Source organism: Marmota flaviventris, chromosome X, assembly GCF_047511675.1.
Source record: "Marmota flaviventris isolate mMarFla1 chromosome X, mMarFla1.hap1, whole genome shotgun sequence".
Lineage (NCBI taxonomy): Eukaryota > Metazoa > Chordata > Mammalia > Rodentia > Sciuridae > Marmota > Marmota flaviventris.
The window spans coordinates 51,426,370-51,440,666 of NC_092518.1; the positions used below are offsets into that span (position 1 = coordinate 51,426,370).

General features: G+C 36.0%; 1 protein-coding gene across 4 annotated transcripts in view; it reads right to left on the minus strand.

Moving 5' to 3' along the window:
• Positions 1–2,691: 2,691 nt before the first annotated feature.
• Positions 2,692–14,297, minus strand: part of Atp7a (ATPase copper transporting alpha) — a 143,635-nt gene continuing 132,029 nt past the window's right edge. For all 4 annotated transcript variants that reach the window (XM_027922959.2, XM_071606043.1, XM_071606042.1 and 1 more), the window contains 6 exons: positions 13,511–13,657; positions 11,216–11,358; positions 9,795–9,998; positions 9,157–9,274; positions 7,118–7,220; positions 2,692–6,740 (listed from right to left, as the gene is read on the minus strand). In XM_027922959.2, the coding sequence (XP_027778760.1) occupies positions 6,464–6,740; positions 7,118–7,220; positions 9,157–9,274; positions 9,795–9,998; positions 11,216–11,358; positions 13,511–13,657 (992 nt within the window). In that variant the 3' untranslated portion in view covers positions 2,692–6,463. The remainder of the gene's footprint in view (positions 6,741–7,117; positions 7,221–9,156; positions 9,275–9,794; positions 9,999–11,215; positions 11,359–13,510; positions 13,658–14,297) is intronic.

Consider the following 14,297-nt stretch of genomic DNA (forward strand, 5'->3'; position numbering starts at 1 on the left):
GACTTGTTCTTGGCTATGCCTCAAAACAGGAGTATATTAGTTGAACTGGTGCAAACATGAACAGCAACAATTACAGAGGAAAAGGAAAGGCTATCAGTGCCAAATTTAAGGACCCAAAGAGATATTCTTAATGTTGGGAGCATTTGAGACCAGTAGGCTGCTGTTTTGGTGCTCCTCAAATCATGCCACTTGGGGACCTCATAAAGGCAAAAACAGCTCTCTTCAAAATATGAAATTGGCAATTAAGGCAGCTGCAGACTAATAACACAACCAAGTGACCATGGATAGTTTGTCTTTCCCTATGCCCAGGCCAAAAAAACAACAACCATTTACCACTGTGTCTTTGGTATTTTGGGAATATCTCCCTCATTATTGTTAAGCCTCACACACAATTCAGTAAGGTAGGTATTATTGTCTTCATTTTGCCCTTGAAGAAATTGAATTTCAGTCAGGTCAAGTTAACTTGTCCATGTTCACTACTGTAGGCAGAATAATGCCCATGACTTAATCCCTAGAAGCTGTGACTATGTTACCTTTCATGCAAAAAAGACTTTGCAACTATGATTGAGTATGAACATGGGGAAATTACCCTGGATTATCTTAACAGACCTGATATAATCAATCATTATAAGAAGGAGGCAGGCAGCCAAAGGTAAGAGAGTGTGACAATGGAAATGAGAGGCTAGAGTAACATGATGAAGGGGCCAAGAGTCAAAGAATGCAGACAGCCTTTGGAAGTAGAGAAAGACAAGGACTAAAATCTCCCCTACAGCCTCTCAAAGGAATGCAGCCCTGGTGACATCTTGATTTTTGCCCTGTGATCCATCACAGATTCTGACTTCCAAATTGTAAGATAACTTTGTTTTAATAACCTAAGTTTGTTTTCACTTTACATGCAATAATAGTCACCCACCCAGTTGGTAAGTAGCAGAATTTTTATTTTGCAACTAGGTCTAACAGTCTCCAAAATCAGTGATCTTTCCATCATTATGGGGATGTAGGAGTTTAAAAGAAATCTTAGACGAAAGAGTGTAAAGTTAAAAGCTACCAAAACCAAGAACAGCCTAGGAGAGCTGATCCTAGGTCTACTTACCCCAAAATGACCTCTTTTACATGGCCTGATATTTTTCATTTTAGTAGTTACAGTCGTTTGGATTGAAAATCACTCTTTTCAGATTATTGAAAATAACTCTGGCAAGCACTAAAGGTCTTTGGCACCTTAGGGTGGATTGCATTAATCTGTTTTTCTATACTTGGTGATAATAACTGCAATAAAGAAATGGAATTTTGACTAGGTGAGGAGAAGCAAGGAATTCTGAAATCTCAGTAGCATTCCAGTTTACAGACATCTTGCGGGGCAGACAGGGTGCTGACTGTGAAAAGCTTAGGGTCACTTGAGGGCAATAGGTACACTATGCCAAAGACTACTCAGCATAATTCAAACTTTTCCAGGTTTTCAGGATTGGGGGCAAGTACTGGGAATTGAAACCAGTGCTCTACCACTGAGACTTCACCCCCAGCTCATTTTATTTTTTAAAAAAATTTGATACAGGGTGTCCCTAAATTGCTGAGGCTGGCCTTGAAATTGGGATCATCCTGCCTCAGCCTCCCAAGTTGCTGGGATAGTTTTCAGATTTCTTAAACTGTGTGGCATTATATACAAGCAAGTTTATTCAAACCTTGTCTTAAAGAGCTTTGCCTTTGAGTTGTATGCAGTGGAGCATGCCTGTAATCCCAGACTCTCAGGAGGCTGAGGCAGAAGAATGAAAAGTTCAAGGTCAGCCTCAGCAACTTAGAAAGACCCTATGTCTAAATAAGAAATTTTAAAAGAATTTGTGGATATAGCTCAGTGGTAGAGCAGCTCTGGATTCAATCTCCAATACTAAATAAATAAATAAATAAATAGGCTTTCATATCTCGATTGCAATTTATTCCCACGAATAGTTGGACACACCTGTGAAGATAGAGCCATTTAGCAAGTAGGGCTGTTAGGCCCTGGCAAATTTGTGAAAGAGACAGCTCCATTTCTTTCATCTCTATTTGAATTCTAGCAGGGTCTTCGATGCCTTCACCTAGCAAGCATTCCTCAATAGGAAGGTTTTGTGGATCTGGAAAGAATTTTGAAACCTTACCAGCTCTGATACTGCAATCACTATACATCCTTCTCTAAGATTAGTTCAGGAAACCAACAAAAAAGGAGACTTTTGTCCTATCTCATCACCTTGAATAATCCCACAGATTTGGTGAGAAATGGAAATTAATTTCTCAGATAAGTTTGAAACCCTTAACTCAAAGGAGTGTTTGGTATGGGACTGTATCTTGGGTAGGATCTTCAAACACACTGTATAAGGTGCCCCAAAAGCAAGAAAAGCTCTTTTGTCTGTTTAGCTCATTTGGGGTAGCTACTCTATTATAGAGACTGTATTAGAGACTACTAAAACCAGGAGAACAATGATTCGATTCTTTGTTTCTCATCCTCACTAAATGATATGGCAGGTTGAGTGGAATCTGAAAGAAAATAGATTTCCTCTCTCCCACTCTTACCAAATGTGTAGTGCTGTCTCCAATCCTGCCACATTGTAGATTAACAGTTGGGGGGGGGGCAGACAAACAAACACAAAAACACAAGAGTAATTTGGAACTGCTGGTAGAGAGAGTTGGATGATTTAACAAAAGAGAGACTGACAAAAATACATTTTTACAACACTATAATTATAAAGTTGAAGGCACATCCTCGGCAGAAACATGATCAACTACATGCTTATGGAAAAACAAAATACTATCTTGACTACAGTAGATGAATATTGCACAACATCGTCCACTGCTGTTTTGGGTATCAAACAATGTTTAACAATATTTAGCAAAACATTTCTTTAACTAAAAACATAAGGTTGAGACGCCTGGTTTTGGCTACAAAAGGAATTTATGATCAATGTCACTAAAGAAGCTCTTTTGACTGAAGAACAAGAATTCATGCTTTGTGCTTTATCTAATTGCTCATACCAGACTGAGGGACTTAAGACAGTGTAAAATAGGCATGAATCCATATTTTGGGGGGTGAGGGTACTGGGATTTGAACTCAGGGGCACTCAACCACTGAGCCACATCCCCAGCCCTATTTTGCATTTTATTTAGAAACAGGATCTCACTGAGTTGCTTAGTGCCTTGCTGTTGCTGAGGCTGGCTTTGAACTTGCAATCGTCCTGTCTCAGCCTCCCTAGCCACTGGGATTACAGGCATGCATCACTGCACCCAGCATATTTTTAAAAAATATTTGGTAAAATAATACTTTTTTAAAAATATAGGAAAGAAAACAAACAAAAAAAATGCCCCAAAGGGAGTGATAACAGGAATGTTTTTATTCTTTTAAAAATAACCAGTAACCAGATGCCTCACCCAAAGAAAATAACAAAATAAAGTAAAATAAATATCCAGAAAAATCATTTTAAAGCAGGATCCACAATCATGGAAAGAAAATCATCTTACACACATTTTGATTTGAAGCTGTGTACAGAAAATATATTCACGCTTAAATTTTTGGAAACATCTTGTCTACAGTACTATTTTAAGCATTCTGTATATCTGAATAAAGTATAATTTTTAAAAAATTAAAGCACAATATAAAATCATTTGTTCACAAAGCATCAGATTTAACATTCTAAAATGTTGATACTAAACTAGGAAAAAATAACATTTCTATTTTCACAACTGACAACCATACTTTTTAAAACTCCAACACTAAATACTCTAGTTGGGTTTTAATCTTTGAAATTCAAAAGGCATCTTTGGATATTTAAGTTAAGGTGCCCCATAGCTGAGTCTGCACCAGCACTAGATATCAAAGTGTTCTTGTTATCTTCAGACTGAGGGCATGGTTGCTGAGTGAATACAGAAGAGTGATAAAGAAAATACAAATAAAGAACTTCAAAATATTCAAATGTCGAATTCAAATATAAATCCATTTTCCTTCTGGATGATAATATAGATGGATGTATATGTGCACATACATATAAATTTGCATATGTATGTGAATAAATACGTAGATACACACACTTATAAAATTTCTCGCTAGTAACTAGTTACTTAGTTACTAACTGAAAGCAATGATTTTGATCCCCTCCATAAATTGCTTCTCTCACCTGTGAATACAGCATCCTTCTGTAGCTAATAGTTTAAGATTTTAGGAGACTTGTAGCAGAGAATTCAAGTGTGGCTACAGATATCTAAAACAGGACTCTTCCTAAACAGCATGTTTTCTGTTCTTGTAGTAAGAATTGAAATTATATCCTGATTACTTCCAGACCATAAGCTATTGCCTTTCACATCCTATGACCTGCATATAGGGCCAAGAGACTGACACATACACACAGTGAAAGTACTAACTGCCTATGTTCAACTGTGTGTGGGGGAGGGCTTCTTTTTTCAATTTGGCTCCAGAGTAAGAAAAATCTATTATACATCTGTCATACCAACTGTTTCTTATAGAAGAAATGAGTCATGTTATGATGTTCCACTGGAATTATAGAAATGAATATTCAAACTCAAACTGTAAACATGGAAGATGGCATAAATTGGTCTAAAAAAAGAGCCTAAACATACAAACTGATTCATACATTATTAAAATGGGTTGCCTTTCTAGATTAATAGCACCGTAATCAAAAGTTTCTGTTCTATCTTTAAGATGGGTATAGAAATTACATATTTTCCAAATGTGAAAAGACAGCATGAAATAATGTTGTAAACTGTGTGTGTGTGTGTGTGTGTGTGTATGAGAGAGAGAGAGAGAGAGGATAAAAGAGAAAAGGGGTAGAAGAGGAAGAACCTTGTCTCCTACCTGATTTTAGACTCTCATGTATAAAAATGATTGTTCATATTTAGTACTGACCTCAAGGGAAGAAAAAAAAAAAACCTAACATTTACTGAGCACAAATCCTATGTGTTGGGTATTATTCTGGCAAAGGGAACAAAATGTTGAGAATAACCTTCATTTACATATTCTGCATCTGAAATCCACCTTGCAATTAACAAGGAAATTTAAATGGTCACGTAAGTACCATATCTCTGACTAGTATATTAGCTCCTGGGTGCTCACTCTGGAATTTCCATGTGACGATAGGAACAATTTCCTAAATTTACCAAGAACACTAACTATATAAGTGCAAATGTTTTGCTGTTGTTTGTTTTTATGGCACCAGAGATTAAACCCAGGGTGCTTTATCATTGAGCTACAACTCCAGCCCTTTTTATTTTTATTTTTTATTTTGAGACAGGTTCTCATTAAGTTGCTCAGGCTGGCCTCAGACTTGCAATCTTCCTGTCTCAGCCTCCCCAGTCACTGGGATTACAGGCGTGTGCCACCACACATAGTAAGTGCAAATGTTTTAAACAAGAGAAAAGTATATATTTGGCTAAAAGATATTACAGCCTAGGAAAATTCTAATTTCTATATTACAAATTTACTGTAGTTTTTGGTACAATCAGCTTTTTGTAATAGCATTACTTTAAAGTCATCTTGACAGCCTGTATGAAACAATAAAAGATAATTAAAATCTATTAAATTACATATATCAGCCAAGAAATTGTATATATTAAATATAGTAGTGTTAATCTTTGAAAATCTTTTGAATGAAAGAGGCTCAAAATGTTAATTTTCTGAAATGAACAACTTCTAAGCTCAGCAGGAGTGAATTGAAAGCTAGCACAAAGCTAGGGAGATTGAAGGGAGAAGGTAACATATTTCTTACAACAATGGAAAGATGGGAGGCAGGGATCCCTACAGACCCTTAAGGTCTTTTTAGCTACAAAAACTTTTAAAAAGGAACAAGGTATTGGAAAAATTGTCAGTTATTTTTATCAATGAAACAACCACCGAAATTTGGCTAACTTAAAGGAAGATAACAAAAGAAGACATCTTGGAGAATCCAAGAAAGCAACTGCAAAGACAAGGATGCAGGGAGATAAGGGGGAAGAAAACTACAATAAATAAGGCACATCTATTTTTAAACAGTTTCAACTGTTTCCCTTCTAAAATTAGTGCTTTGAGAGTCATTGGTCCCCAGTGGGGCAGCATTACAGACTCAAAAATATCCTTAAAATCATGCTCTCAAATCTTCAAATTTTTAATTATCCTTTTCTTGCCCACCCCGCCTCTATTTTGGTCAAATAAAAAATATTCTATCATTTTAGCAGCAATTCAGCAACCTGTACTTGTAGGGTTTGTTGTAAACCTCACTGCTCTTCCATATCTATCACTAGAGAAAGCAAAAAATGCTGCAAATTAATTTGAAATAAAGCTAGGTTCAGAGCCCATGCCCTGAAACATGCAACTCAAATTGAATCCCTCATGTAAGAAGAGCATGAGACCAACATAAAATCTTTCCACAATATTTTGAAAAGCTAAAGTAATAGCATGAACGCTGTATCAGTGCATAACAATTTCAAATAGCAGTGCTCTCTATTGCCTTTACAATGTGGTATCTTCATCTTCCCTGAAGTCTGCCACCAGGAGTGAGTGCTTGTCAGGTTCACTAGTAACAACACTGTTTAGGGAACGTCTATCAGACAATAGTGAGTTTATGGAGGCTCTGCTGTAATTAACAATCCGGTCCAGCAAACCCAGTTTAGGAGAATTTCTTGAAGTGTCATCTATTCCAACATGAATGCTGATTTCTGAAGAACTCTTCTGTCCTATCTGGCTCCGAGAACGCAGTTCATAGTTCTCATAAGTTGGTTTCCTATAACTGGACACATGGAAAAGGATACAAGTTTAAAATAACCAAGTGATGAATAAGGTGCTTGTTACATGAACAAATGAAAGAAGATGTAACTGGTATGAAATGTACAAAGGTTATCACTGCTAGGAAGGTAGCTTGAAATGATCAGAAATTCTATTCTCAGAACCAGATTTTAGCCGGACTAGATTTTATCTCGGTGCTACTGGTTACTATGCATAAACTACATGAAGTGACAATTACATAGCTAATTATTATTAATTATTATTGCTTAATAATTATTATTAAGAATGGCTTGAGTTTATTATTGATCCATGGTCAAGACTGACCATGAATGATAAAAGGTTTGTAAAAAAAAAACAGAATGAGCAAACCATTATACTTACAGTTTAAGAAAGAGAGAAGAAAGTACCACAGAAACAGATGAAGCAGCCATTGCTGCAGATCCCATCCAGGGTTGCAAAACCAAACCAACAGGCATAAAAACCCCTAGAAAATGAGTTTGGATTACAGTAGGCAGTACTAAACAGATCATCAATGTGCTTTTTTTTTTAACATTTTATTTATTTATCTATTTATTTATTTATTTATTTTTAGTTGAGATGGACACAATACAATTTTATTTGTTTGTTTATTTATTTATTTGTTTAATGTGGTGCCTCACCCATGCTAGGTGATTGCTCTACCACTGAGCCACAACCCCAGCCCCATCAATGCGTTTTTCACACACACACACACACACACAAATGATTTCTTTGATATTTCTTCAGCATTTTATCTTCTTTGTGGTAAGGATTTACGTTGTCAATTTTTCTTTGTTTTCCAATTTTTCATTAAAATTGCTGTGAACATTCCTGTATGTCTCCTTGTATCCATGTTTGAGACTTTCTCTATTGTACATCCTAGGGGTAAAATTGCTGGGTCATGATAACATGATCCAGCTTTAGGTGGATATTCCTTGGTTCTCCAAAGGAGCTGGACCAATTCACAATTCCAACAGTGTATGGGAGTTCATGTTCTATAAACTCATCCACACTTGGTTTGACAGACATTTTAATATTTGCTCATATAATGGAGATAAATATAGACTTACTATACTTTAAATTTTTATGTGCTTATCTGAATTTTTCTGCTGGTTCTACAGTGATCATATATTACTTGTATAGTTTTTTTAAAAATCACTTACTCCATGAATTAATCTTACTGGGCTGAGATTGTTCTTTTGCTCTTTGACCCTTTAGCATTTGTTATGTCCTTGTTGATAAACAGCTTTGTAATTGTTTTCATGTCATTTTATGTCTTTGTCTCTCAAAACCAGAGAGAATAAGTAGAAATGGATAGCTATTTCTCCTGTCATTACCAACTCCTATCAGGCCTCTAAATTTAGGAGATTCTCAGATGCTTATTAAATGATCCTAAATTATTATTTCTTGGCCATTTACCTTTAATCCATCTCATTTGGTCTCTAAACCTAAAATAACACCTATTGACTATAACAGAGTATTAAGAACTGAAAATTCTGTGTATGCTACAAATCACAACTATACTACTAGACCAAAACTGACACAGTGTAAAAAAGACTGGAAGGAAATATAAAATGCAAACAATGGCTATGTTTGGGTAATGAAATTAAAGTATATTTGTGGCCAGGTATGGGGATACACACCTATAATTCCCAGCTACTTAGTAGGCTGAGGAAAGAGGATAAAGTTCATGGCCAGCCTCAGCAATTTAGTGAGACCATGTCTCAAAATAAAGAACAAAAGGGGCTGAGGATGTGTAGCTCAGCAGTAGAGCACTACTAAGCATACTCGAGGCCCTGGAGTTCAATTCCCAGCACTGTTAAAAATAAAAAGCAAATCTGTTCTTGGGCTGGGGTTGTGGCTCAGTGGCAGAGTGCTTGCCTCACACATGTGAGGCACTGGGTTCGATTCTTAGCACCACATAAAGATAAATAAACAAAATAACGATATTGTGTCCATGTATAACTAAAAAAATTTTAAAAAGCTTTACAAAAAAAGTAAATCTGTTCTCTTTGGCAGAAAAATAAATGAATGAATAAATAACTGTGTATGTGGATATATGGAAAAAGAGATGACACTATGCAGCAAAATATCAATTTTTAAGCTTAGGTAAAAGGTACACAGATTTTCATTGTATCATTTTTTGATGTTAATGCAGATTTGACAATTTTCAGAATGTAAAGTTGAGGGGAAAAGAAACCTGTCAGAATGCTCATACATTCTTACACTATAAAGAACACCACTGAAAAATGAAAAAAAAAATATTGGCTTTAACATTACTTCTCACTATGGCAGCAAGTTATATACAAAAACTAAGCTAAAAACTAATAATACTAAATCATCCAATATAATAGGTTTCTAATGACTTTAGTAAAAAGCAATAATAGTTAAGAGTCACATACCAGCAGCTATGGGAATTCCAACCAGATTATAAATTAGAGCAAAGACAAAATTTATCCGAATCCTCTTGACTGTCTTTCTTGATAAGTCAATACTTGCCACTACATCCAAAAGATCATTCTAAGAACAGAAATATTTATGATGTTAGTGAGAGACTAACTTTACTAGTAACTTTTATATTTGACACTGTGTATACTGACGACTATGTATACCTTACAGTAATAGGTGTATTAACCACAAATCTCAGACACTGCTAAAACTTGAATCAGACTTGGAAGATGTTTTACAGAAAATTTTCCCAGGTTCTGAAAACACTTTTAGGGTTGTGTGCTGGTATAAGAATTAAATATAATTAAAATAACCTCAACAAATATTTACTGAAGATAACTGTATTATAAATATATTCCTAAATCTTATTCTTCACATTGGAAGCTTAGAATTCTCACTCACATTGCTGCATTGAGAAAGTCAATAGGTAATTGGTAAGATTTCCCATACTCCCACCTCAAATACTCATAGTCTTAATAACTAAGAACATGGGAATTAAGGCAGAAATACTGTGTTCAATATATTTTATGACATTATCACTGACCATGTAGGGTAGTTTCATGTTCCTCAGAGGTCAGGCCATTGGACTTACCCTTATCAAAACCACATCAGCTGCTTCAATGGCTACATCTGTGCCTGTGCCAATGGCAATTCCAACATTTGCCATTGCTAGAGCTGGGGAGTCATTGATTCCATCTCCTACCATTGCTACACGTTTCCCCTCCTCTTGAAGTTGCTTCACTTTAGCAACTTTGTGGGAAGGTAGAACTTCAGCAAACACCTTAGTAATGCCAACCTACAGGAGGAAAATAAACTCAATTCATTTCAAGAAATAATACTGAGTACCAGAAGAATAACTGGGTAATAATGAGTCCTCTTTTTTTACACACCAGATGTCTACATTTTAAATGACTGATAATATCCAGTGATAATATGGGAAGTGAGCATTCTTATATACTGTTGTTGAGTGTGTAATTGGCACTGTCTTTTGGGGGGGGGGGGCATTTGACAACATTTATCTAAGTGTACACATCATTTGGTACACAATTCTACATCTAGATGTATTTTGGACAGACATGTACATATACAAAGATGTTTATTAATGCCTGTTTAAAACCAAAAAAAAACTTTCAAATTCACCTTAATGTCCATCATTGGGGGAATGGTTAAATAAATTTTGATAAATCCATACCATGGAATTCCATGAAACAATATAGAAAGAATGAAATAACTTTATATGTTCAGACATGAACAAAGTTCTAAGGAATAGTTATATTAAAAAAACAAACTAGTGAATAATCCTTATAAAATGATCCCACTTGATGTTCAAAATACCAGAATTATACATTTGTATATGAACATATATATGCATTTGTAAGCGGAAGGGGTAGAACTAGACATACGAGCAACATTTCAAAGAATGGGAAAAGGGTGACAAACTCTTTACATCCTTCTATATTTTATATAGAATGTATTCATATATTCCTTGTATTATTTATTAGAAAAGGAGAGAAGGCATTCCCAAGTAGAAAAGATTGAAAAATGTTGGAGGTAAGGCAAATGCAGGGGTCAGCAGAAAAGTGGTATGTCAAAGTGGTGCATTAGGAAATGGTTCCATTAGTGGTGTTTGGGACTGAACAGAAAGGAACCTGTCTGGTGTTATTGCCATATTTCAGGCAAGAGATGATGAGAACCTGGCTTAAGCTGACAGCACTATGAAGAATACAAGCAACATTTCAAAGGAAGCATCAACAGAAACTGGTGTATAGGGTCACTCAAGCATCCAATGAGCTAAGCAAATACCCTTTTACTTATACTAGGAACACACAAAGCTCAAAATCCTTCTAGTATAGCATGCTAATCCTTCCTTAAGGAACCAACTAAATCTATTTGGTGATAATGAAAATAACAGGTCATGTGAATTTTTTGTATCTGAATGCAGGAAATAAAATATATATGAATAATTAGAAGTTACTACATGCCCACACCCCAACAACTAAATAAACCAATTACCTGAGAAGCAATAGATCTAGCTGTTTTACTGTTGTCTCCAGTCATCAGAACTACTTCTAAGCCCATAGATTTCAGGATATGAACAGCCAATTCTGCTTCAGGCTTCACAGTATCAGCAATGGCTATCAAGCCACACAGCTCATCTAATAACAGAAGCAGCAGAAGACAGTTTGGAATACGGTGAAAAGTAGAATAATATTTTAATGTAACATTTCAGAAAGAAATAAATTTTGTAAAGTTGTTCAGGGCTTGACTTAACTCAAGACGTCTCTGAACTCATACAGACTTTATACCACTAACCCTATAATCAACTTTCATATCTGGTTATGAAAACTTCACAGAGTAAAGTAGTGGTAACTAACAAAGGTAGTAATAGGAAAACAAAAAGAGAGACCTTACTGGATATTAAAATAATCTTTTCCTTTCCTTAAATAGTTATTTGCCAATAGCTATAAACACTTCTTAGCTAATTTAAAAGCAAATGAAACTGACAACTAATACTTTTTTTTTTCTTTTTAGAGCAAAAGGGGTGTGTGAATGGAGCTAAAACTGGCATTTTAACATAGGTAAAAAAAATTACTGCAAAATACTTATTTTATTCTATTTAAAAGACAAAAGTAAGCCAGGCATTGTGGTGCATGCCTGTAATCCCAGTGGCTCAGGAGGCTGAGTCATGATTATGAGTTCAAAGCCAGCCTCAGCAACAGTGAGGCTGTTCTATATTTTTTACCTACACTGACTTACATCCCCAACTATTTTGGGTTTTTTTAAACAAATCCATGATTGGCTTTTATTTATTTAAAACAGGCTAAGAAATAAAATAATAAAAGTAGACAAATGAAGAAGATTTTTAAAGAGTTTTTCCCTTCTTTTTTATAGTACTGGGCCCTAGCCCAGGAAATTTTAATTACTCAGTAAAAATCATACGTTATTTAATGTTTTCACTTTGTATCCAGGGGGCTGGTGAATAACCCACATAGTTCAGAAGTCTCTCAAAAATACGCAAGAAAGCACTGGGTATGGTGGCTCACACTTGTAATCCCAGAGACTTGGGATGCTGAGGCAGGAGTATCACAAGTCTGAGGCCAGCCTCAGCAATTTAGCAGGATTCTCAGCAACTTATCAAGATCTGGTCTCAAATCTCTAGCAGTCAGAGAAATGCAAATCAAAACCACCCTAAGATACCATCTCACTCCAGTAAGATTGGCAGCCATTATGAAGTCAAACAACAACAAGTGCTGGCGAGGATGTGGGGAAAAGGGTACACTTGTACATTGCTGGTGGGACTGCAAATTGGTGCAGCCAATTTGGAAAGCAGTATGGAGATTTCTTGGAAAGCTGGGAATGGAGCCACCATTTGACCCAGCTATTCCCCTTCTCGGTCTATTCCCTAAAGACCTAAAAAGAGCATGCTACAGGGACACTGCTACATCGATGTTCATAGCAGCTCAATTCACAATAGCAAGACTGTGGAACCAACCCAGATGCCCTTCAATAGACGAATGGATTAAAAAAATGTGGCATTTATACACGATGGAGTATTACTCTGCATTAAAAAATGACAAAATCATAGAATTTGCAGGGAAATGGATGGCACTAGAGCAGATTATGCTAAGTGAAGCTAGCCAATCCCTAAAAAACAAATGCCAAATGTCTTCTTTGATATAAGGAGAGTAACTAAGAACAGAGTAGGGACGAAGAGCATGAGAAGAAGATTAACATTAAACAGAGATGAGAGGTGGGAGGGAAAGGGAGAGAAAAGGGAAACTGCATGGAAATGGAAGGAGACCCTCAGGGTTATACAAAAGAACATACAAGAGGAAATGAGGGGAAAGGGAAAAATAATACAAGGGGGAGAAATGAAGGTCAGTAGAGGGGGTAGAGAGAGAAGAGGGGAGGGGAGGGGAGGGGAGGGGGGATAGTAGAGGATAGGAAAGGTAGCAGAACACGACGGTCACTAGTATGGCAATATGTAAATCAATGGATGTGTAATTGATGTGATTCTGCAATCTGTATATGGGCTAAAAATGGGAGTTCATAACCCACTTGAAGCAAAGTGTGAAAGATGATATATCAAGAACTATGTAATGTTTTGAACAACCAACAATAAAAAAAAAAAAAAAAGATCTGGTCTCAAAATAAAAATGAGGGCTGCAGATGTAGCTCAGTAGTAAGCACCCCTGAGTTGAATCACCAGTAACAAAAACAAACAAAAAGACCCCAAAATACCCAAAACACACATGAAACAACTGAGATTACAACAGTGAATCACAACATACTCATGGAAAACCTTACCGTCAACTGCCACCAATACAGCAGTCCGACCTTTTCTTTCATGTTCAGTCATGGAATCATCTACATCATTATTAATGATGAGACCATTTCTAATCATCCATTCCCGGTTACCAATGAGGACTTTATACTGCTGAGTATTAAAAGTATCTGAAAGTAAGTACAGAAATAACATTTGGTGAGCTCATGTAATCTTTATAGAAACTCTATGAAGCCAGTTCTTCCTGTCTAATCTTGTAGTAAGTACAGCATATTTTTGGTAGAATACAACCTGGAATAGCAATTTTCAAATTTTCTGGGAATATGTTCTGCTCTTCCATGTCTCTGGGCCTTTGTATATTTTGCTACCTTAACCTGAATATTTTTACCTCTCTGCTCCAAATAGTAAACTTCATTGTATTCTTCAAGAGCCAATTCAAATGTCACTTTCTTGGTGAAGCTTTCTGTTTGACCTTCCATAGCAATTCAATTAAGTTCAAAATATTTATTGTGCATCAGTAGCTGAATGTTGGACATAAATATGCCACCATGTTAATGATTCATTTTAAACTTGTAACCACTAACTTTAAGTGAGCCCTTAGTGCTGTCTTGAAGTTCATCTATATTTCCTTAGGTCATTCATTTTCCATTTCTTCTAGGTGACTATTTTACACCTTATCCTCTCTTTTCCAATCTCCAGCTTCTCCTCCCCCATTCTCATACTAGATGAAAACTCTGGCTCCTACTTCAGAAAGAAAATAGAAGCAATTAAAAGACAACTTCCACAAGCTCTCATTATCTAGCCTAGTGA